Raw genomic sequence first — 25,588 nt, forward strand, 5'->3', positions numbered from 1 at the left:
AGAACAAAATGCAGCTCAGAGCATGATTTCTGTAAAATACCAGCATCAACAGTCTGATCTACTTCTCCTGCAAGTGAGCTATTGGGTACTCAAGTACCATAGGAAAAACATTTAATGTTTCCATTCACCCTATGAAAGAGACATGAAAACAGTTTTTAAGCAATCAATGTAGTGTGAAGTCACAGCTCCAACGTGTACATCATTCCATCAGGTCTGAAATCAAATCTGAGCTATTTCCAAACGTGGCTTCACGTGGACACAGAGCACTCAGACATGAATTGATATAAACCTGACAACACAGTAACCCATACTGGCAATTACAGGTGTCCTCGTGCTGAAAGCATCCAAGAGAATTTCCAGGAAACTCCAGCTAAAAGTGAACTGTTTTTCTTTGAAAAAAAGTTGAAAGAAAACACAGGACCATGCACTTGCAAGCAAACCTTTAATTTTCATCAAGAGATTTCCTTGTAAACACAGATGAGAGATTCAACTATGATCCCTGTTTTTGAGACAGACAGGGATAGGTCCCTCCACTTAGCTCTTTAACAGATCTGCAGATGTTAAATGAAATCATACACTCATGCTTCCCAATACACAGAGAAATTACAGCTAAATGAAGAGGCAGCCTGCTTATTAATATAGATATTTATATATATAAATAACTGCTCAATCACAAGCATCCAGAGGTTACAGCTGTTGAACACTGGGAACATTCCAGCCACGTGTTTTTTGAGGACTCTGGATTATGCACACAGACACACACATACCAGTACCTACCCAACAAAGGGTGCAAACACTAACCCTGAAATGCAAACTGGACAGTGGGCACGATGCAGGACAAAGAGAACAGTATCAGTTATGCTGTAAAAAAATAAATAAATCCCCTTTCTGGCCTGGAGCCAGGCTCAGGGCAGGCACAGGCACCACGGGACTGTACAGAAACCTGGCTGTGGCACGGCCAGGCAGAGCTCAATGTTCAGGACTCAATGGCATTTTTTTATTTACTTACAGTATTTAAGCACTCCTGGAACTGGCTCTACCTTCATGAAGAAGTTTAAACCCCAGCTCATCAACTCTAGATATACTACTGATCTACTGGGTGTGCATTTTAAAGTAAATCTTTAAGTACATGAGAAATGCTTTTCATATCTGATTCAAGCATGGTTCAGAATAAGTGCAAGTTTAACATGGTCATTTACAACAGCTTTCTTATTTTGCAGTTCTTTTCATACAAACTAGGTTTATAAATAGTTCAATACATGTTATTGTATAAATGCTTCATGGTTTATCATTACAAAATGCATAGTTTATAGGTATCACACTAATTTGAATCTATTAACTGGGATTAATACAAACCTTTGGAATTATCAGTTGAACCTTCTCTCCACCACAACCCCCCCCCCAGCTGACAGCCATTTAAACTTCTCAGACCCTAAACTTCAAAAAGTAACTATTGGCTTACTAAAGGCCCAAACAGTGCAACAAATCTAGGGAGACTAATAACAGGAATGCTCCATTTATGACTGAATTTTGCTGGGAAATCTGGCATTAAGTTTAAATTCTGCCATTTTCCTAACTCCAGTAAATGAAGTCACTAGAGAAACGTGTCATCTGTTAGGTCTTACTAAAAAACCTGAATGTAAAATAGTTCCATGTGAGGAACATCTTCTGGATTGCATTTCCTACTTGATTATGGCATCAATTTCAAAACCATAGAATAAAGCCACTGCAGAACTGTCAATATTATTGCCTGCAAATTCCATTCATAAGAGCACTGTGAAGGACAGATGGTGAGCCTCACCTTCAGCTGTTTAATTAGCAGAGATCCAAGGATTTTTAGTAGAAATCATTTTCTGACTGGTAAACAAACTTGCACTTTTTTCTTTTGCTTAGTTTTGACTTCCTCTTTAAAAGATGGAGGATTCTTTCCAAGATGTAAAACAAAACCAAATCATCTCAATAAATCACGAATCCTATTTTAGCACTTTCAATTCAGATGCTTTATTCTGCAATTTTTTGTTTAGCTACAAACCCCACTGGATCTGGTGGGCCTATGACTGTTTAGAAGTGTCTCAGCTATCAATGAAAATGACTTTAAAAAGATGATCCAAGCTAAGGAAAGTAAGGCAATGGCAAATAACACATCTCTGGGGGTTTAAAACCTCTTTTTCTTACCCTTCCTCCCTTATGTCCTAGTTTGGGTCCACCTCCTCTTCTCCTAAGAGAACACTGTTCATTCATTCATTCATTCATTCATTCATTCATTCATTCATTCATTCATTCATTCTTCCTTTGCAACAGCAGCACCACCTTCACTACTGCTCTCCTCAGCTGAGGTTTCAGGCTTGGTCTCTGGTGAATTATTAAATCCAGACTCTTCTGGCTCAATCTCATCTTCATCATAAATAATATCTTCTGGATTCGGTGGTGGGGGGCAAAACTCCTCTGCTGGAAACATTTCTCGGAAAATAGTCTCAGCCTATTCAGGAAAAAGAAGAATAACATAAACTTTACCTTGAAATGTAACAGCCTGAGGCAATATTTTATAGATATTTAAGATTAACCTGAGTTCTTTCAAATCAATAGTGATTTAGTACTTTGACAGTATTGTAAACACATGGGAAATCCATTCCTTCTTGCAGACCTCGAAAGAGAAAAAGCCATTTATCTTTTTACATTGTTCTACTAAGAAGTCACAGCATGGGGCTTTGTAAAAAATGCTGGTCATTCTGTGCTGCATTGAGAACAAGAAAGAGGATTTTTCTGTAAGCAAACTGATCTTTTGCACTATAAAACTATTCCTAGCTGCAGTCCAAGGCAAAGCATGGGTAAGAATTTGGCTTCTTCCAGAAAGAGGGATCCATTTCATAAGGAAACCCAGGGAACTGTACAGATGTACAATCTGTATCATGACTAGATGGGTTTCCTTCTTAGAAAATTTTCTGCAATTTTTAAATCTATCTCTCCTTTTCTGAACAGCTTAAACATAGCCCAGCGGAGAACTACTCTTATCCAATGGAATACTAGCACTGAAAATACATCCCAAAACATTTGTGGTTTATTTAAAACTCCTATCTATAATTCCAAGGTATCACATGCACAGACCTGTGTGCACACAGACCTGTATGTGTGAAAAGAACTGTATTTTAGATAAAAAGGACAGATCTAGTTCAATGACTTAATTTACAATGGCACTTGCTCTTCATGCCATCAAGGTTTAGAAATTAAATAAGCACAAGTTTTTTGGCCACTACAATGGAGGATATTAAAAAGAAACAAGTTCTTGGAACACCAGTGTGGTTGTTATTACAACATGGACAATACAACTACAAAATCTGGGAGAGAAAAGAACCAAGGGAATACAACCTTAGGATTCCAGAGAACCAGACATTTTATGCAAAGGATGCCAAAGATCCTTTAAAATCCCACAAGAATGCAAGAAGCTCTATTAACTAGTGTTAAAAACTTTTACATGTACTTATACAAATAACCAATCTATAAGGTTATCATATAAATTCAAAATAAAAAAGCCTGAGATGATAGAATTTATCTACTGAACCCACATGCCCTCCACATTTCCATCAAGGCTTCCTTTTCCAAGCCCTTAAGCTGCCAACAAGCAGATCATGGGTGTGGGCTGGGGTTCTAAGAAGGCAGAGGAATATTCCCTTGGCACTTGTCTGCTCAGTGACCCATCCCAAAGGCAGCCTGTGCTGACAGCTCCCACACCAGGACTGCAGGAATGCATTTAACCCTGACCCTGCTCCAGGCCTGCCCTGCCAGGCTCACTTAGTGCCACCTGCAAAGGCACATTCCCCACGAGGGATCCTGGACAGGAGGGAATTGTCTGCAGATGGATCCAGCCCTGAGCTTGTACCCAAGAGCTCTCTGGATGAACTCCACTCCAGCAGCTCTGGGTTTCCATCAGCAGGACTCCAATATTAACTGCTTAAATGACCCTGTCTACTCAGTTCAATTTCATTTTTCATTCTCCTTCCTATATTATACTCCTCCATACTCACGCAGAACTGTTTCAAGTTTTTATGTTAATATAGGAAAAAATGGACAATTTTTTTCTCTACTTCAAAACCATTGTTTTGTCATTTGAAAGCCTTGCCTAGTAAGTCTGGGGAGCAAGGGGGTACAACATCCTAAAAAGCTGGGGTTTAATTTTTTGAAGGCAGAAGAAAAACTTTTAATTTCAATTTTGCATTTGTCCTTGCTACTCCAAAAATACATTTTAACTATTATTGTATTTAATAGAATACTGAGGGAAGATGTTGTATTTTGAATTAAACATATGACAAATGAGAGCAGACAAACATTTCCTATGCAGTTCTCAACCATTATTCAGTCCAATCAGTCAGCAAATATCCACTCCAAAAATAGTAAAACAATTACAAGGTCGAACATGGGAAGAAATTCTCATGGGAACAACATGGGAAGAATGTTATGTAGGACATCATGACACTGATTACAACTGAACAATTTAATGGTATTGAGCACTTTCAGGTCTCCCAAGTTTTTAAGTTAACCTTATCCAGCTGGAGAAATATAGAATAAACAATAATAATTTAACAACTCTTTCACTGTAACACTTTGATATTTAATTTAAGTAATTAAGGTAGACAATAGTTCCTTCAGTATTTCGTAGTATCAGCTGAGAAATGTGTGTCCAGTTGAACCCAGCATTAAGACACAGGCATGTAAAGCCCTTGCACAGCAACTCCAGTAAGTTGGAACTGAATAAAACTAAATTCTGTTCCTGTTTTACTGCATCCCAATTTGTGGATAAACTCTGTGGACTTTCACAGCAACTTTTACAGGGACCACGACCAAAGTACCAACACCTGATTAACTCTGAAGTCCTTCCAGATATAGGAAATAAACAGGTTAAAGGACAAATATTGGCCTGACAGTTTTAGTACATCCTCTCCTGACCCTGAAGATGCCTCAGAAGTCTGAAATATGTCAGGGAATATATTACTTTAGCTCCTAATAATTCATGTCAGGTTGCAGCAGTGAAAACAGAAAACTGGAAGCCAGATGCTTTACTAGATCCACACATAGGGAGTTTGAAAAGAACATAAATGGCATCTTCATTTCATTTAGCCTGTCCCCAGGGCAAGGAAATGCAACCATCAGCATTAACTCAGTATCACACCAGGAACTGAGCACCGAATTGCAATAAAACAAGAGGGCAGTAATTTGTAAATGAGGTGTAGATGGAGAGTTGTCTCTAAGAGCTGTAGTCCTGCCTTGCCAATAATGTATCAGCAGTGCAATCACACAGCATGACAAACAGCACTCAGTAATACTGATGGTAATGAAGAAATAAATCACAGCAAGTATCACTAAAACACTAATCCCAAAATGATTAGAGGAATCAGATATAATTTTCCAAGCTATCTTCAGGACTAATACACACACTGGGTTTTTTTAAGCTGTTCTGATCCATGAGTTTGCAAATATCTCCTGTCTGGAGATTCCCATCCCATTCCTGGGAGGCTGATTTGGGAGTGGAAGACACACCAACTTAGAGCTATTTCCCTCCTCCACTTCCCTGCAAGGTCCCTGCATGGTGTGACTCCTGCTTCACCTTCAGCCTACTCTTCACTTTGCTCTCATATACCACTTCAAATTATAAACATATTTACACTGAAATATTTTCCTCTTTAACTTTGTTTGTGACCATTTGTTTCAAAATTTAAGTCAGGCAAAAAAAAAAAAAAAAAAATGCAGCCTCTCCCTGTTTTTGTGTAAAAGGCAGTGATTTAAGTTCCTCCATCCTCTTGATGGTTCCTCCTCAGAGATCTGCTCAGCATCTCTCTCACTGATGGCCAACAGATTGAACATAAAGGCTGAACTACAGCACCAAGAATACTTAAACAGGGCCTGATCTATACCATCATTGTTCACTGATAAGAAAACCTCTTAAGGGAAGACAAACTTGAATGCTACAAATGTGAAAATTAGAAATAAGTTTTAAGTGTATTTAATCCATTTTTAACATGCCCCGTTTTAAACAACAGTTTAAGAAAATCAGATTTAGAAAGGAACTCATTTACAATTTAAAACTGCTACCATAATAATTGTCTTGCATTATTTTTTTGTCTTTACAGGTCTTTATCCCTCTGAGAGGCAAATTATTGCCTTGTAAAGCAAAATGAAGGATACTATTAGCCCTTAATGACACTGTTCTGACCCTGCAGTTCAGGCTATGTCAGCCTTTCCACTTCAAAACCTTATTTTTAAGAGGTTTATGACTTAGTGATAAAAAATCCTGCAACTGGCTAGAAGATGGCATGCACATTGTCTGAACATGGCTATTAAAAACACAGCTTTAAAAAAGCCTAGTGACACTTAATCCTCGCAAGCTGTGAAGTGTTCTCCTGTCTGACAGTGCCCCGACACCACAGGGGCTGCTGGGGCAGCTCTGCCCAGGAATTTGTACCTTCTTATCCAGGGGATCTCTGAAAGGAAAATCCTTTAACACAGTGGTACCAAGGCAAAAAGAAAACTGAGGCAGGAGGCTTGATCTACCACATTAGGAATTGTGCTGGGCTTTTCCCCAGTAAGTTCCTGGTTTGGGAATATGTCCTGCAAGCATTAAACTTCTTTGGTGATCCTTCCAACCTGAACTGTAGACAGGATTTTCTGGCTTTGATTTGTACTGTACCTCCTCCTTTACCTTCCAGGTGAAAGATTGTGACTATTTTCTGATATCTCCACCTGCCTAGTTTTATAATTTTGCAGAGTTATCATGTATATTTTTGTATAGCAGAATAACCCAGACTGTATTGGACTTATTTCTTTAGAATTAAAATTCTGCAACCAAAATCTGCTCTGCCCGACCTGTTTGACAGCACAGTCATTTCCTAAAGCAGAGTCTGGCCCAGAGCACACATAAACATTGGAGGGCAAGCCAGCATAGGAACTCTTCTCAACTCCTGAAGAATCTCTCATGTTGAAGTAGACTGCCCACAGGACTCTGGGTTTCTCCAGTTCTTCATTTTCAGTCTCTGAAAAGGAAAAGGAGTGTCTGCAGTAATCAGTGTTGTTGTGTGATAAGGTAAATATGTAATCTAGCACTCTGGAAATCACATTTTTACCATGGAATTACTGTAATAAAGTATTTTTGTTCTTCAAAAAGCCAACTATTTAACTTTCTGAGATTCTCCTTCATCTTTCTTCCCCTCTCTTTTCCAAGCACAGCTATGCAAGCTCTGCTCTCTGCACACCCTCCAGCACACCAGCAGCAGTTATCACTACCAGCACCCTACCAAGAAGCCTGGTTTAAATTTAACACCTCTCACATTATCTCCTGAGCACATGACAGACAGCAAGTCCTCCCTGGGCTCTGCCAGCTCACAGGCATTGCATTCCCTGTGCACAGATATTTCTGATGTGTCATTTCTTCCCCTCCTTTCATACTTTATCTTTGTACATAGAATCTCTAAGTGTGGCAGTGCTGCTAAATGAAAATAAATTATTAATTTGTATCTATCTCCACTTACTGAGGGTTGTACTGTGCTGCAATACTCATCAAGAACACAGAATTACCACAAACTCCACTTCCTTGCTCATACTCTGTCCCTCCCTGCTGTACTTTGCACATTCCTGTGATCCCTCTGCACACAAGCAGAAAAACCTCGGGAAAGCTGAAGGTCAATTTTTAACTGCACAGTGCAATGGAGGAACACACAACACAGAATCTGAGCTTAATAGATACTATTTGTTTGGAATATTTGCTGTCCATTTTTTTGTATTTTACCTCCTCTAAAGTAAATGAAGCTTGTAAAAGACCTTGTGAGATTTACTTCTTTCCAAGGAAGAAACTTCCTGATAACTATGGCATTCAAACAGTATTTTAAACCAGTTGAATTACAAAAAAAGAGATAAATCTATGCTATTCCTTCAGTATCTTTTTATAACTGTCAAATAGTTAAAAAAAAATAGGTGCTACCCATACTGAACAGTTTGAAATATAAATTAAATTCATCAGCCTGTGAAAGTCTGAGCCTTAATACAGGGCAAGATGCTCTTTAATATATTTAAAAGTTCACATTGCTCATAAAAGTTACTTCTTCCTCATTTAGGCAGGAAAATGAATGGAGTCCTCTTCTCCAGGTGACTTTGCCTCTTTGACCTGCCATGGCCCAGTGCTCACTTTATCTGGTGATTCATTTTCAATAACTCCAACAGTATTTGTTCTGACATTTTAATTAAAATACGACCACTACCTCATCCTGATGATAAAAAGGCCTATGTGTCAGGGAAAACTGGCTTCTCAGTGCCTCAGTGCACCTGAGGACCCCTATGATCACAGAGTTCCTACAGAGGAATTTCAGTCAGCTTCTAAACAATCTATCATTTCAAAACTGGATCACTTTAAACATGAAGATTAATGCTACCCCTCCCCAAATGATTAGAAGACACTAAGCTGATCTTCTCTTCACCAGGTCTTTGAAACACATGGCACTGTCTTGAAAATTGAAGATGGAAGTGAAATATTAAAAGGTGAAAATTAGCAGGCTTTAAGGTAACACAGATGGCAAATGAGAAATGTTTGCAACTCTCCAGTCTAATAAAGCTTTCTGTTTACAATTTCAAGTTGTTTTCTAAATATTACAAACAAACAAATTATGAGTATTATGAAGTACTCACACAATTAGTAACTTGCATTTATACCAACAAAACCCCTGTCACTGGGAGCTGAGCATTGTTTTCTCTCAGAAGAAGTGTGATTTATTGCCTTGCAGCACAGGCACGCTGTATTTAAACTGCTTTTGCCAGGGTTAGAACACAGCAGCATCTCCCACATGCACATCACCTACTCTGTGAGCATCTACCACAAATATGGTTCCAGTCAAGATCTCAGGATTCAATTTCAAAAACTTGTGTAGAATTAGCCCAGGTATTTCAGGAACAATTTCCTTCTGCTCCATCAGCAGCTGCTTTCCTCTGGGGTGTGGAATTGTCCATTTCAAGGCCAAAGTTCAAAAAAGTAGTCAAGATTTCCTTGAACTTAAGGCCAAGTAGTTCATTATTGGAAATCTGTTTTTGTGATAACAATACAGAACAACTTTATGATTCTTACAGCAGAATCCAGAAAACTTCAATTCAAATAGCAAACAAGGAAACACTTGAAGACAAGAGGCTGAGCAACAGCCTGTGAATAAGAGGCAAGAACAACCCAAGAAGCTGGGTTCTACAATTTCACAAATATTTCATTTCACTACAGCACCTTTCAAGGATGTGCTGAACAGCAAAGATGCTCCATGGAAAAAAGAAAGTGTGAAAAATACAAAGGTCCCAGACACTTATGGTCATGTCCTTGGATACTGAAGTTAAACCACGGCTGAAGAAGTCAGTTACAGCTACTTCCATAAATTGTATTTATGAAAGATAGTATCATGATACCTCATTTATTTATTTTTACCTTTTTCTGTAGTTAGATTGAATAACTTCTGTACAACAGGCTCTAAATCTTCCCTTGCAGTTTTAGTTGATGGACAGGTTAGATGGACTAAATCTGGGAAAAGAGAACACAAACTAATTCCAATCACCAACTCAGATAGATAAACAACATTTACAACTCTTAAAAGGCACAGCAGGCTTTTAGAAATCCCAATTCTTCATAAAATCACTTCCTTTAAGCCAGGGATGTACAGCACCCAGAGAAATTCTCTGGGAACACCTGAGAATTCTCTAAGTTACTCCCACAATGTACATTATGACTGTGAAATCCTTTGTACAACATTTTATTCATTCACTTCTTAGATGGGAGGAGCTATTGCTGAACAATCCTTTATTTGCTCTGTTTTGCAGACTCTGCAGTTGCTGCCTCCTTGGACAATCACCTGATGCAGCTCCTGACCCTTTTCTGTCCCACTGGCCTCTGCTCAGATACAGAACCAGCTGCTCCACCCCACCTGGTTTTCCAGCCATTCATTCATTTAAAAGCCTCACCTTAAAGCTTTTCATAAAACCACCTTACTGGACTCATTTGCTCCTGGAAACTTCTCACCAGAGAAGTGTCCATCAGAGAATCCTGAAGGAATTTAACACTGTACAAAGTTTAGACTGATCAGTTTTTTCTTCAGTACTGTAAATTTCTGATCCATTTAAAAGCAGTGCCCAGCTCTGGCGTTATTTTAAATCTAGATGTCATTTTTGTCTCTTGTCTCTGAAGCCTGGCTGTTATTTGTTGCCATTATTTTCCAGTACATCACTCAGATCCTGACCCTTGTCAGGAGCAGAAATTTAACCCTTCATGCTCCTCTGCTTTCAGGTTGCACACATACAGGTTCTATTCAAACAATAATTTTTTTTATTCAACCCAGACCAAACCTTCTGTCTGAAGGAATATGTACTAAAATAAGGAATTGGTGGTGATAATCAAAGTCTCCCCCTAACCTTAACTAGATACTTCCAATCCCAAACACTGTAATAAAATCTATTCTTTCCTCAAAAAACCCAGCTATAAATCACTAAAGTTCACATCATTTACTTTCTATAAAATCTTTTTTATTATCTTTAAGGTTATGGTTACGAGTCACAGTCATCAGTATATATTTTGATTATATTTGATTTACTCAGGTATAACTGCATTAGTTACAGTGGTTGCCAACATTTGTCTTCAAGTAATTCTCCCAGCAAGAAGAACGATGAGTTCAGTTCCTGATTTCATCATTACAGTCTCCATTTTTAGGGCAAGTGAAGGAGTTTGGTTCCACTCAAGTGGCAATACAGATGATGTGCCTGTCATTTGTGCACTGTGATCAAAGAGTAGATGTATTTGTATACTTATCTTAAATAATTGTTCCAAGGAGAAATCAGTCAGGTTAAAACCCATTTACAGATAATGATGTAAAAGTTTTTTTAAAAAAATTATGAAATATGTCCCATAACTGGAACTCAGCTATGCCTAATATAGAACTTTATTATTTCAATATATGAAGACAAATTTTATTAAGGTAGGCAGTACCTTCTCTTCTGAAATGAAAGGAATTTATGGAGAAAAGTAAATAACAGAAACCTTAATATTTCAGCACCATAAAAATCCTCCTGAAACTAATCCTTTAGATCTATGGAACATCAATCCTTCATTAGTTTCACTTCCTGCTGTTAATATGTTGTGAACCCTTAATAAAACCAAATCAGCTATTTAAATGATAAATATGGACAATATGCTTTATAGCACTAAGTTATTAATTAATTACAAGCCTTTTTTTTTACTATTATTTAGTAGGAAATATAACTTTGAATGACTTAATAATTTACTTTACTCTTCTTTCATATGTAAAGAACTTAGCTCAAGCCTATTTAACAGCAAAATCAAACTGGTTATTATTACAGTTACTTCTTTCTTCTTAAAAAGAATTAGGTAACTTCTAATTCTATTTTAATAAATACCCCAAATGAACATTTTATTGCTCAATTATTTCAAGATCACATAAAATACCAACAACAGAATCCTTTCAGAAGATAAAAAGCTCCCAAATACATTGTATTTCAGGTATTTCCATTTAATACTTCAGCTAAGGGAGCCCATTTTCAAAAAAAAAAAAAACAAATGACAGATTACCAGGAAGATTCATGTGCTTTGGATTATTATTTTTATCTCCTGAAGGAGAATTTCTTCCCATGTAAGTGAAAATGAGTCCATGCAGCTCCACAATGGCAGGAAGCCATGGCTCCCTGTGCTCTGTGCAGCAGAGGAACAACACCCAGAGGTTTTCAGTTGTGCTCCAGAGCTGCCAGAGGCAGAGGGAGAAGCTCCTGTACTTACAGGTGTCCTTCATGCACGTCATGGTGGAGGAGCACAGCTCGATGACACAGACTGCTGCCCTGCCCGGCTCCAGGGGAGGCACTGTCAGAAGGGACACCTGGGCACAGAAACAGAGCCTGAGGGACGGCACAGGGGCCTGGAGGATGTGGCAGCACCACCACCCTCACTACAGCTGGAGAGAGCTGCACTTACACAGTTTGGTTTTCTAGTTTACTACAACAGAACAAACACAACTCTGATTAATATGCTTTAAAATTAAGGACTGCAAAGACTGACAAAGCAGATCCAAAGAAGCACCTTAAAGAGTACAATGAGAACTTCATACAGCAAAAAGGAATGTTAAAAAAAAAGGAACTTTGAATGAAGTTTAGACAAGATAAATAATTAACAGAATAGTCAGGGTAACAGTTTATTAAAAAACAAGCTAAGTTAAAATTAAAGACAGCAGCTTAGAAACTCTATTAATTATAGTGTGAGCCAAACAGGAAAATCCCAGTCATGGAACTAAACTTAACTAAAATTTCTAATAGTTTTATAGACAATAAAACAAACTAAACAATTACCAGTACAGAGAGCTGACTAAAGATCTTGATTCAAGCAAAAACAAAACTGAATTAATGACTTAATTTTTACCAACAACTAAATATTAACACATGAGAACAAGTGATACAGAATTGGTGTGTACCTGCTGCTCTGAGTCTGTGTTCAATACAGACTGATCTGTAATGAGCACTGCCCTGGAGATCTGCCTACAATTCAAGAAAAGAATTATGTAAAAATAATTACATAATTAATTTAATTATGCAAAATGAAAACAAAGATGTAAAAATAGCAATGTAGAATCATAGTATTGGTAATACCAGGGCCATTTCACTATATAACCTTTATTACTATGATTCTCAGTGGGATATTTTGCCTGTTGCTGAAGCAGAAACACACCTGGAACACCAATGTAGTATTTTCAATGACCAAAACAGGTGATGAACAAATGAGTTAGTGCAGTTGTATCAAACAGCCTCCTTCTGCTGTTTAAGAAGTTCTTTTGCCTATTTGATCACATTAAGGCCTTGTGCTGTTCCAGAGAGCCCAGGAGCCTTGGGATGAAGGGGAACTGCAGCAGGGGGGAGCTCACTCCTCACCTGCAGTTTGTGCTCCTGCAGTGCCCAGGGTTATCCTGCTCTGCCCTCAGCAGCACAGCTCTGCTGATCCCTCCCCTGCCCTGCTCTGACACAGGCAGGACATGCCCAGGGCTTCTGGCAGCAGCAAGCAAATCACAGAAATCATGGAAGTTTAGTACTTGTCTAAAGCTGAACAAATTTAAAGCAAGGACAGCAACTGGCACCTTCACCTTTTAAACACCTTGTGGCAAATATGAAATTCCCAGCACATTTAGAGCTCTTGGATTTGTTATATGGAAAGGGGGAATCTGATTTCAATGACAACTGAAGAAAACCTGACTACAGAAAGTACACAGTACATCCTCCAGTTAATAGAGAAATACTTTACACAGAATTGAACTGTACTGCAAAAATAAAGCAGGGGACAAGAGGCTCCTCAGTTTAACTTGCAGGATACTTTACACACCATTATTTAAATAAATTGTGGGGGTTTTTTACCACATACCTGTAACACACATTTGTGCATGTGCTCTCTGAGAGGTAACTGTCTTCCACAATAAAATAGTTGGCACTTATTCTTTGTCCAAAATGATCCACAATAGCTTTGCACCTGTTTAAAAAAACAAACCACAGTAAGAAATTTTGAAGCAAGCTAACAAAAGCATGCATAAGTTGTTAAATTAAGTTATACAGCACAATATTTGTATCTTTCATTAAATTTAGCTGAGTATTTCTTGAACATGTGAACCCCTAAACCAATTCAACTGATCACCAAATTCTAGACTGACACATTCCACCTGGTGTATATGCAGTTTACACATGCAATGCCAACACAGATAATGACATCCCAACTTTAATAAACTGATCACTTTTTACAGAAAACATAAGCTTACAGCACTGGCATTTAGCTCTACATTTCCTACCTCATAATATATAAAAATAAAACTGTCAATTATTTTGGAGGTACCACCCTATTGCAGTAGGGTTTCTTTTTCAAAAAGACACCTTCACCAAAACCAAGTTTGTTTTGACAATAATATTTGACAAATTAAATAGTAAATTAACTTAGGAGATTTAGGAAAGCTCCCAGACAAATGAGTGCATCAGACTGTTCCAAGAGTGAGTTGCCCTGTTTATGTATTACATATTAAATATACCCTTTATCTCTAAGTGACACACAAAGGGATTAACTGAGTCCTGGTGTTTTAAGAACGATACAATGTTCTCCATAGAACAAGGACAGAAATAGAAGTGGGACAGAAATGCAAACCACAGAAATGAATCCATTCTGTGAGCTTAAATGAGAATACAAATTTCAGATTCTAAGAGGGAAAATTCTCTGTGAAAGAAGAAACTTCTCTTATGTATGACATATGAAGCTACATGATATATACGAGAAAAAGAAAAAGGAGGCTGACACAGTAAAGCCTCAGTAAAGCCACCTCTGCTGCTGATTCTATATCCATGATCTGTGTTCTCTTCTACACTACCAGAACACTTACTGCATAAATAAATAAAGCAAATTAGCTTTACTGGACTTCTTCTTGGGGCATGAAAATTGCCATTTTTTAATTTAAACTTTTCTGAATAAATTGTTGAAACACTGATAAAGTTAACACACAGGACTTAAAGGAGTGAATTTTCTCACACACACTTACGTGTACATGCACAGGGAAACATCTAAAGGAACACAATGCCTGAGCCAGAGATCATGTGCAGATTTACCTTTTTATCATAGCACAACTTTATCTGTGGAATATCTGACATGCAATTTATGCCTTAGGAATGAACAACATTCCTGTAACCTAAAGCTATTTGTAAGCTTCTGTGATTATAATGATCTACAAACCCAAATCTAAATAAGTAACAGCAATCAGCTCCACCAGCCCTGGTAAACCAGTTGATCCTATAACCTGAGAATTAAAAAAGGTGACACACAGTCCTCATCTGTAAATGTAAGAGGTTTATGACTGTTAAACATGTTTTTGTAACACTGACTTCTAACGCTGACCTCCCAGGCATCTGTCCCTACATATATTCCTATTTTCAAATTCAACAGGTACCTGACAACAGTACAAGCACTGTTTGACATTCAACATTCTTCAGTTTCAAATCCTATCCCATGTGTATTTCACTTGCAACTTTAACAAGTTTTTCCTAACTGTTAATCCCAGTGATTTCATCCCTGAGCCCTCATTTGAATACTGAAAATAAACAAGGAAGTCGAGCTGCTGCAGCTCATTTCTAATTATAACCTTTCTTATTGTTTATGAAACAATTTCCCCACCACCCCCCAAACATTATGGAAGGGGAAAGGTTGATTAAATGTCATGTTGCATCACTCAAAGCCAGCGAAAGCAACGACACATTTTATTTTCCTGCTAAGTGTTGTTTCCTCTCCTTTGTTCAGGAATAGCAGCAGGTCATACGTGTGATAAGATTTTAAACTGAAAGAGAGAGAGAGAGCTTTTAATTTCAGTCCCACTTTACTTCAAGGGGCGATGCTGAGAAAATTTCTTTCAAGTAGTGCTTCCACATGCAGCAAACACTCCTGCACTGACATTATCAGGTCTCTGTCATCTGATCTGTGTTGCGACAATGAATCACAGCCAACCCTCCATTGACCTTCTTTCAATGTGTCTGGATAAAAGGATGAAAATTAGAATCCATCTCCTTGCAGTGCCACGAGTTATAAATGTACTTTATAGGGCTCATTATCCAAACTAATGGACTAAGGGCGACATCCTTGAAATGGACTCAGCAGCACTGACAAAGCCAGTCTGCAGTATTTCAGCAGATATGTAAATTACTGGCTGTTTGCTCTGTCTTTTTATCACAGATGTATAAATGGCCATTTATCACATCTCTTCCATTTTGAGACAGAATTATGCAATTGGAAACATATGTGAAGTGTGATCAATATAAAATGCCCACCATTATGATGAAATTTTACACGTACCCAAAAAAGTGACACACAATAAACACGGAGAAACACAACATTATCATACATTAAATGTGGCTTTTTTCCTCAGCCTCAGAAATATGATGCAGTTTTTATTTTCTAACAGAGCATCACAGCTCTACCAAGCACTCCGGATGTTCTACAAACTTATTAAAACAGCAGATCTGGTACCATCATAAAAACCAGATTATTTTCAAGCGCATTACTAAAACCTTAAAATAGGGATGTCTAAAATTTCTGTTCTTTCACCCTGTCTTGCCTGAATCTTATTTTCAAAAATTATAAAAAGACCTACAGAAAAAGGTTAAAAATAATTGTAGAGCTGGGTATGAAATCTACTGTTCTCTGTATATACAGGCATGGGTAGGAAAACGTGAAAAAGCAATGTTAGCCATGTCTAGAAAAATGCTGGAATAAACTTTGGTGATATTCTGAGACTTTTAATTAAACTCTAACAAAAAAATTTAGTAGAAAATCAAGGCTGTAGCTAGAAGCATGTATTTTCCTTATGTGTACTAAACCAGGAATATTAAAAATAGAGGAAAAAAATCCCTGCCTTAAGGCATGGGAAGCCTGGAGGGCTGTGAAAGGAGCTATAAACTGGTAATGACCACTGCACAACGCATTTCTGCAGTGCTGAGTGAGCCATCTGTAACCTGGGGAAGCTGCCTCTGCAAGCACAGCCAGCTGCACTGACAACCAGATATGAATTTGCCTCTTACCAATTACTATTAATGGTCTGTTGACTCAAAAGCTCAGTAACTCATAAATAGCCTCATTAACAACTTGATAGCTGATTTTTATTAGGCAAAACACTGAAGCCCAAAGTCAAGAGGAAATACAAGCTGGTGCTGAGAGGGAATACACAGGGAGGAAGGAGATAACAGCAAGAACCAAACAGAAGATAAAGGAAATGGATATCTTGGCTGTGTTGTGCTTCTTCATATTCACTATCAGATAATGGCATTATTAAAAGCTCAATGTTTTTGGAACAATGAAAGTGTGGTAAAATCTTTAGAAGTATTTCAATAATCCTGCTCCTCAAAAATCTATCATTCTAAAATGGCACAAGTGAACCCCAAAAGCAGCCTAAAAATAGACACTTGTGCTGCTTTTTTTTAAACTATATTCAAAACATAAAGGCAGGTTAAGGGAAAAGCAGCACTCCAACTCTTCTGGAACACACATAACCTTATAAAGAAAACATGGATTTCAAAGGCTTCAGGATGTGCAGACAAAACTGGAAACGGGGGCAAGCAGGACCACTGGCCAGTTAAGACCTGCACAGAGTGGGGTTTGGAAGTTGCTAACAACTAAAAGCTTTGTCCCCCTGCAAGAGCAATTTAAGTATTTAAACATTGTTGGAATATAAAGCTTCCTACACCAACAGTTCAAACAGCAGTGTTAAAATAAATGACAGTTCCTGAAAAGGGCACAGTTTAATTTGCATATGAACTGTGCATTTGGAACAACACACCTGATGAAGCACATTTACATCTCAAAGTCTACAACTGTGCAGTGAACTCCAGAATCTTCAGGAACTGACAGAAAGGTAAAATCTGGAGTTTATTCAATTTCAGGGAAAACAGGCACTACTTGACCATGTTGTGGCAAATGCAGCTACAAGGACTGAGCTCAAGGAATTGCAGAGCAACTGGGAAGTAAACTCACACCCCCTCATTTAAATACTCATTCTCCTAATACCTTGGTACTACACCATTTCTAAATTAATTCTCTAAGTTTTCTACAGAACACCTTGAACTTTTCAATTATAGACACTAAGCTGCAAACAGAGTCTCTAAGACAGTCAAAGTCTGCAGTTAGACTAATATCTGATAAAATGTGTATAACAGAAATATAACAATTTAGAGAGGTGTGAAAAATGCCACTACGGAAAAAACTATGTGTTGATTTTTCTTAGTTCAACTTTAAACCTGCCTACAGGCCTGATATTGTTGTAAAAGAATTTATTCTGGAATAAGAGGGCAGCATAGTTTATGACAACAATCTACCTAAAAACTCATTAAAGTCTTTTCTCTTGGAGTGACATGCATTATCAGCAAAGATTAATCTGATGAGTCTTTAGGTGAGCTCCATTTTTAAAAATGCAATAACAGAGGGCTTTGTTGTCATCTGATGAAAATCAATTAGAGTAGGTAAGGCCACAAGGAAAACTAACATCACTCATCACCAGCCCCCCGGCAGCTGAAATGATTTGTCTTCCAAGCTTGGGTGATCAGGAGCTGCAGTAATATCACGGGGAAATTAATTTAGTTTCTATATTCTAGACCCACTTTCCTTGTTCTGGAGGACCTATACACAAATTACTTTTAATCAAGGTTGATGTGTTATTAATACCAAGGAGGATCTCAGAAGAATCATTTTTTTTTCAATTGACTTGAGACATTTTTCACCTGTGTTTTGTGTATGAACAGAAGGTTCCTGGTGGCACCTTACCGTCCCGAGGCTCTGTCCAGCACCAGGCAGCGCACGGCGTGACGGAGGCAGTAGATCCCCCCAAACACAGCACACAGCCTGCAACAGGGAAACAAAGGTTATTAGTGCAGCTCTGCTAATTGCAGTCAGTGTGAGTGGTCAGCAAGGCAAAGCTCTGAGGTGTTTGTAACGCTGAGTTACTGAGAGAAGCAAGATGGGGAGCTGGTGGAGTCCAGAGGAGGTCACTGAGTTATCCCAGGGTTGGAGCCAGGCTGGCAGAGCTGGGGGTGCTCACCTGGAGAGGAGAAGGCTCCAGGCAGAGCTCAGAGCTCCTGCCAGGGCCTAAAGGGGCTCCAGGAGAGTAGGAGAGGGACTGGGGACAAGGGGAACAGCCTTAAACTGAAGGAGTGTAGGTTTAGAGTGGATATATGGAAGATATCCTTCCCTGTGAGGGTGGGCAGGCCCTGGCACAGGCTGTCCAGAGAAGCTGTGCCTGCCCCTGGATCCCTGGATGTGTCCAAGGGCAGGATGGACAGGGCTTGGAACACCCTGGGATAGTGGAAGGTGTCCTTGCCCATGGACACTGGATGAGCTTTAAGGCCTCTTCCAATCCAAACCAGTCTCTGATTCTGTGATTTTGAAATGAAAGCATTTTTATAGCTCTTCACAGATGACAAACTTGAAAACTTTCACTTTGCAAACCTTACTTCCAAAAATAGCATTATTTTGTCATTCTAATGTCAGATGAGGCAGCTCAAAGACAGCCAGTCCCACAACCCCTTGTGACCTGCAGGACTGGGGCAGCCCAAGGAGCAGTCAGCACCACCAAGTACCATGGGACACCTGGAATAACCAGCTCCCTAAAAACACCCCTGCTCCCGACGGAAAACCAGAGATACATCCCAAAAATCCCAGCCTTGGCTGTTTGGAGGTTGTTGAAGATGCCATAAAGGTTAAACATCCACTGAACAACTGACAGAACCCAGAGCTATGGGTTTATCTCTAACGCTGCAATCCAGAGCATCCTGCCTGACACAGCAATCAGCATCTTTCAAATCAACTCAGAGGAGTTGATTTCATATCTTGCATATAAGAATAGCACTATTAACTTAACTAGAACTGGATTCCTTAGTTAAAAACATTAATTACAGATTTCCTTCAACCACAGCCAGAGGTTTTGATATATGCACTTTATTTTTCCAGCGTGCTTTGAAAGAACTTTGCTGCTTGGCTGCACAAAAATGTGAATTATTTCTTTCCAAGAGTAACCTGCTATCCAGGGGATGAGGGCATGACCAGTTTTCATAGGCCAGCAGAAAACTTCTCTTTGAAAATGAAAATGGAAAGGAATTTTGATTGTGTTGCTAAACAATCACAAACAGCCCAAACACCCATTAGAACAGCCTAGCATGAAAAATGACACAGTTAGGAAGGACTCGCCAAAATTATTTAAATACAGAAACTGAAATATTAAACTAAATGGCACCCCAATAATTTATGACAAAATGAAATCATGGTGCTGGCATTACTTTCATACAATGGGCTATTCAAGATGATTTGACTGCACTTGAAGTACAAGGCAACTCTTTGATACCATTAACCCTAAATGACAGACATTTAAACTGATATTACTCTAATTAACTGGCGACTGCCTCCACCAATAATTCAAGTTTTGCTGAAAGATAGCAACAACACTGTACTCGGCTTCAACTTTGCCCCGCTGACATCAAATCATATTACAGCTGAATTAACAGTTGTGAAAATTTTTGGCCTGGTAGCCCTCCATCATACACAGCCTTTAAATGCCATTTCAGTCCCCATCAAGGCAGAAATCAGCAGTTGCAATTTTTAATACAGCTGTGAAACAATAGGACATATTAAAAGCTGCATTTTTGACAGCGTATTCGCAGTGATTTATGAGTTTGTATATAATTTGATTATTCTATTAATTTTACTGATTACTGATTCAGCTAATACAGTGAAGGTCACTTACAAAATAAATCTTCATTACATTTCACAGAAAGTAACTGCCTCCAACTAGTTGTTTTCTTTAATTAAACACTAATGTAACAAGAGAGAAAATAGGCTTCAGGGTTGCTGCATCTGTTGATACAAGAGGAGTTTACTGCTTTGATGTAATGCTCTGTGATATTAATTGAACAAAAATAGAATGTCTCTCCATTTGCCATCTCGATTTCCTGCACTGAGATACCACAAAAACACTCACGTTACAGACTTAGCCTTAGTTCACTCTGAAAGAATTTTTAAAACTGTAATAAATAATTTTACACCAAAATCTAGTTTTTATTTCTAGCATGCAATTTGTCTTCTGCTTTCTAAAATGCATGTCGTGATTAATTAAAAAACTGACTATTTTTTAACTGTGCAACTTTTCTATAGTAAAAACTACTTGCTTCTCTCCTTAAAGCTGAATACTCCATGTACAGCACTGCAAGCTTTGGAGAAAGATCAAAGCAAAACATGGCAAGTGCTGAGATAATGAATCGTCCTCTTTCAGTTTATTTTTATGCACAGAGCAAGCTGTGACCTGGTTCTTATGTTAAATTCTGTTTCCTGAAAGGCTCCCAGAACATCAGCCTTTCCTCCAATGTTGCTGGGTTCCAAAAACATTAACAAGTAGAGACGAGACAAATCAAATAAATAAAATAGCTACAGCTACAAAAAATTATGGTTAACTTTCCCAACCAAGGATTTTCATACCAAAGTCAAAACTTGGTGTGTGCATCCACCTGGCTAACACCAAAAACCCACCCCCACCTTCCCTCCCAACAAAAAAAAGCACCAAAAAACTAATAAAGAAAACAATCAATGTCATCCTGAACTGTCCTGGCATTTGGAGAGCTATGGAAAGGAAAATATGTGACAGAAATGCTTAAGGAAGCAGACGAAGAGTCAAATATTTTGACTTTTCCCTGCAGGCAGTGTTCATTATTCCTGTGAAATTTAAAAAGGTCCTGTAAGATTAGAGAAGCAGCCTATGCTCTAAATCCATCAGCAACATGACAATTCTAAACCAATCACAAAGTTCCTGCACTTACCCACCAGCACTCAGCTCACTCACAAAAAGAACTTTGAGCTTGTAGCCCATGGTAAGATGATTTCCTCCAACAATCTCCTTTCCTTCTGGAAAACAAGACTGTGGCTGGGAAATGCTGCAGGAAGAGGAGCTGGAATGGCAGTGCTGGGGTACCAAATTTAACTTTAAAACTAAGAACTTGCTCCTTTTGGTTGTACGGAATTTGGACTGCATATACAGAAATATCCATTCACATCCTGTGAAACGTTCTAGTGGTAAATACAGTACCTGCCAGTAAAACAGACAATACAAAAACTGGTGTGCTTGGTTTGGTTTAGAGCACAAAGCTCTAGCCACTTATCATGACCCTAAACAGACCCTCTGTGCACTTCTCTCCGTAATTACAAAATAGGGGTAATTTAAGTCTATTTCATCAGAGTCTGGCAAGGGTTGGTATTTATTGTTCATGGATTCTGAATGACCACACTGCACTGAAGTACAACTATTTCAGGAGTTTTAACATTTGAGTTCCTATTATGTGATGTACAAGTTTTGGGGTTTGGGAAGTCACTGCTGCCTTTCACAGGCCCAAGATTCCAATTCCATTTCCCAAATTTAAATATTACAAGATAATGCAATAATAACCTTAATTCATCATATATTTCTATGCTTCTATACTCTGGCCTTGCTTTGTGCCAGTGTAGATTTCTTAGGGTGTTTCTAAACCTGAGGAAATTCTTTCGACAAAAATAAGAACATGTTTCATCTGTCTTTTCATTTAAACTAGTAATTTAAATAAGCGCAATACCAACAGCTTATTGCTGATAAAAGTGCCATGTTACTGATAACCCTTGTCACAATATAAAATTGCTGTTTCTTAAAATTAACCACATTATCAACCTAAATTTTTCAAGGATATTGCAAGTAACACTACTTCTTAGTGAATCAAGGTTAAGAGTCATTCTCTGGGATTCTAAACTCAAGAAACAGATGATTTCTATGAAGATGAGGTGAGAAACCATCAGGCAATGTGTTTAAGTGGCCTAGAAATTATGGTTAAAGCACTGTGACAACTGTAAGAAATTGCCACAGAGCTGGAGAGGGAAAAAAGAAAAAGGAAATAGAAGGGTCCAGCTGTTTCTGTGCTGTGTGAGGGCAGGGAAGTGCAGAGGCACTCAAGGCTCCTCTCTGGGGAGGTGGAAGGACCTGGCTCTAAACCCCATGGACCTTGCTGGAGAAGCAGCTGCTCCTCACCCAAGGTCATTCAGCTGCAATTACACAACAGCTCTGCCCTCCCACAGAAGCTGGGGAGAGCAGGACTGCAGGGCAAGGCACAAAACCCAGGCACTACAAGCAGTCACTAAACATTAGCTCATCTATGAAACCCATTTCTGTGTTCTCTGCCTCCAGAAAAGACACAAAAATTCCAGTTCTCTTAACCCTCAATGAAATTCAAAGGCTATTTTACTAATTCTGTCGTGTTTAGGAAGCTACCTTTTTCTGTCTCCTGGTGTAATGAAAAAGGACTCTGCTAAATGCAATTTGCCTCCTCATCTCAGATTTGCTCCAGTGATAAACAATCCTGTCATTTCCACAGCTCTCCTGATAATGCTGCAAATACTCACATGTCTGAGTGAGAATTCTCAGGAAGACCCTGTAAGGCACAATCTGCACATCCCCACACATCCAGGGAGGAATTTCCTTGCCAAGGGACTGGTAAGAGGTAATACCAAACAATACATTGAGATATATTTCCCTCCTATTAGCACCATTACCCCAATTATTAAACCCTGAAAAAGCATCTCACAATAGCATTTGTATTTTGTGCTTTTAGGTTCCAAACACGTTTTTAAAATGAACCAAGATGATCAAGAATGAGAGTAGGACAATGTAAGTCTGACCCCTCAATACCATTTCTTGACTGAAAACTTTTTCATGCCTAGTTAGGGATGGGAAATCAATACACTCTGACAGCACCCACATGATTCAGAGCATGCCATGTGATAGATTCTAATGGCTGAAGGCCTTCACCAGGTACAAACCCCTGCAGAACACAATTTCTAGTCAGAAGTAACAAGGAGCAGAACAGCTCTCAAGTTTGCAAGTGATTTTTTAAACAAAGAATTGACAAACAGAAGATAAAATCTAAAATGGGAAGGTATTCTCCAAGTTTTAGCCATTTAATGCATTTTACAACAAAGGTTATTTCCAAATTAAAAGTCTTTTCCTGTCAAATTCTGAGAAATACTGTGGGCAAGGACACAAAAGCATTCCACAGCTGTATTAACGACAAGGCTCACTGATCTGTGAATAACCTGAAAAAAATGAAGATTATTGAGTTACTTTACCAATCTATCCATCCATCACTAGTGAACAGGTCTCAGAATGATGGATTATCTCGCTTCCCTCATGTTTATCCCAAGAAAGAGTTTCTCCTTAGAGGGAAAAACAAACAACTGATCCTACAAACAATCCTGCTAACTCTACTTGCCCATTTTGCATTCATCTGCCAACAAAGTGAGAAGAAATATATCAAGTTTGTCTTTAAAGGCTAAACTACATTTGAAGTTTTATTATTTCCCTGCAATTCAAGTGAAAACAATTAAGAGAAAAGCAGCACTGCAACTACTTGTACTATTCAGTATTTTAGTACAACCCAAGGAATAAGTTGTCAGTAATTCCAATTACATTTTCTGGTCCAAAGAAACTGAATAATTAAAAGTGATGAGAGATAGAGAAATATGAAAATTAGGTATTTTGAAATGAAGGACTGAACTCATATCCCACTATGTTTTTTACATCACCTGTGATTGTTTCACAAGTGCTGACACTCAAATCTGTCACACCTGATTGTCACCAGGAATTAACATTGTTTGAATGTCTCATTAATATGCTAAATCATACAATTTACACACAGAAAGTTCTGCATGTTGCTAACATGCAGAGACATGATACTCATGTATAGATTTAGCTGAAAAACATGGTGTGCCCAATTTTTAATAAACTATTGCAGTCAGGTTTCCTGAAGTCCAGTCTTGATTTCAGATCACTAAAACCTTTCTAGATTGTAACAGGGACATAATTGGGAATTTTAAAGGACCTGAGACTTCCCCAAAGCTCTGACATCTGTAGCAGATAATAGTGCACATGTAAAGGTAAAACTGATTATTCATTTTTAAATATATACAGGAACCCTCGGAATCAATCACACTATCCATCTTATCTCTGGCCTCTTAATCTTCCTGTAAATATGGGCACTGAAAGAGATGGAGCTGTCTTAATCAGATCTTTCCTCCATCACTAAATTACTGCTGTCACTGTCACGGAGACAGAAATTACAATTTCAGCCAGAATCTGTAGGAACTGCTACAAAGGGTGACACTGCCCACCAAATGCACAATGGGAAAGCTCAAAGTCTGTTTATGGGAAATGCACATCGTTAACCAACTACCCATAACAGTGGGACTCACCAACTCCTCTGGCAAAGCAGCCAAGGATATTCCAGCACCTATTGCCATCTGTCAGTTTTTGGATAACTCTTAACAAAGACTCACAAGACACAACGTGTCTCTGTAGAACCTTTGTGGCATGACACAGTGACAGTCACCAATTCTCTTTAAAAGTTCACGTGGGAAAAAACTACTGCTTCTCAGAAAGTCAATTCCATCTGCACGTTCATATTTGCATGAGTCCAGAGGAAAGAATCTGAAGCCAAACTGAAGGGAAACTTTTGCCTGCTCTGCCCCAAATTCACTGTGCTCACAAAGCAAACACAGTAGCAGATGTAAAGGCTTGCTTGGGTTTTCCTCAGGAATGAGATATTATTATATTCACTTGTACTTAACATCAGACTATTGCTACATCGTTAGGAAGGAAGAGTCAGAAGAGTTTTGTAACAAGAAGGAAGCAAAGGAAGCAGTTAAGGGCCAGTAAAGTTTTGCTGCTTGTCAGCTCAGGAGAGCAGGAGGCTCCCAATGACCTTCCTTGTTCCACGACTCCAATTTATGGAGACAGAAACCTCCCATCTGTACCTCACCATATTGGGATGTACATTACAGTGATATAAAAGTTTAATTTTCTCTCCTAAACCATCCCTGCTTAAACCAATAAAGAAGGAAGAGCGCTTCTGCTCACTCGAGTGTCGTCAGCAGTTCCAAAAGGTTGTGGTGTTTATGCAGGATTCATTTGGGATGCAAGGATGTGACTTACAAATGCCTTTGACTCATTCCCATCAATATGCA

General features: G+C 38.6%; 1 protein-coding gene across 1 annotated transcript in view; it reads right to left on the bottom strand.

The window, feature by feature from the left end:
• Positions 1-428: 428 nt before the first annotated feature.
• The window catches only part of CHM (CHM Rab escort protein), a 52,066-nt gene continuing 26,906 nt past the window's right edge, over positions 429-25,588 (bottom strand). The window contains exons 9-15 of the mRNA XM_041396619.1: positions 18,332-18,409; positions 13,418-13,522; positions 12,480-12,543; positions 11,795-11,891; positions 9,443-9,535; positions 6,856-7,022; positions 429-2,479 (exon numbers count right to left, since the gene is read on the bottom strand). Of these exons, the coding sequence (XP_041252553.1) occupies positions 2,282-2,479; positions 6,856-7,022; positions 9,443-9,535; positions 11,795-11,891; positions 12,480-12,543; positions 13,418-13,522; positions 18,332-18,409 (802 nt within the window). The 3' untranslated portion in view covers positions 429-2,281. The remainder of the gene's footprint in view (positions 2,480-6,855; positions 7,023-9,442; positions 9,536-11,794; positions 11,892-12,479; positions 12,544-13,417; positions 13,523-18,331; positions 18,410-25,588) is intronic.

The sequence above is a fragment of the Onychostruthus taczanowskii genome, unplaced genomic scaffold (assembly GCF_017590055.1).
Source record: "Onychostruthus taczanowskii isolate IOZ18803 unplaced genomic scaffold, ASM1759005v1 scaffold13, whole genome shotgun sequence".
NCBI classification, from domain to species: Eukaryota; Metazoa; Chordata; class Aves; order Passeriformes; family Passeridae; genus Onychostruthus; species Onychostruthus taczanowskii.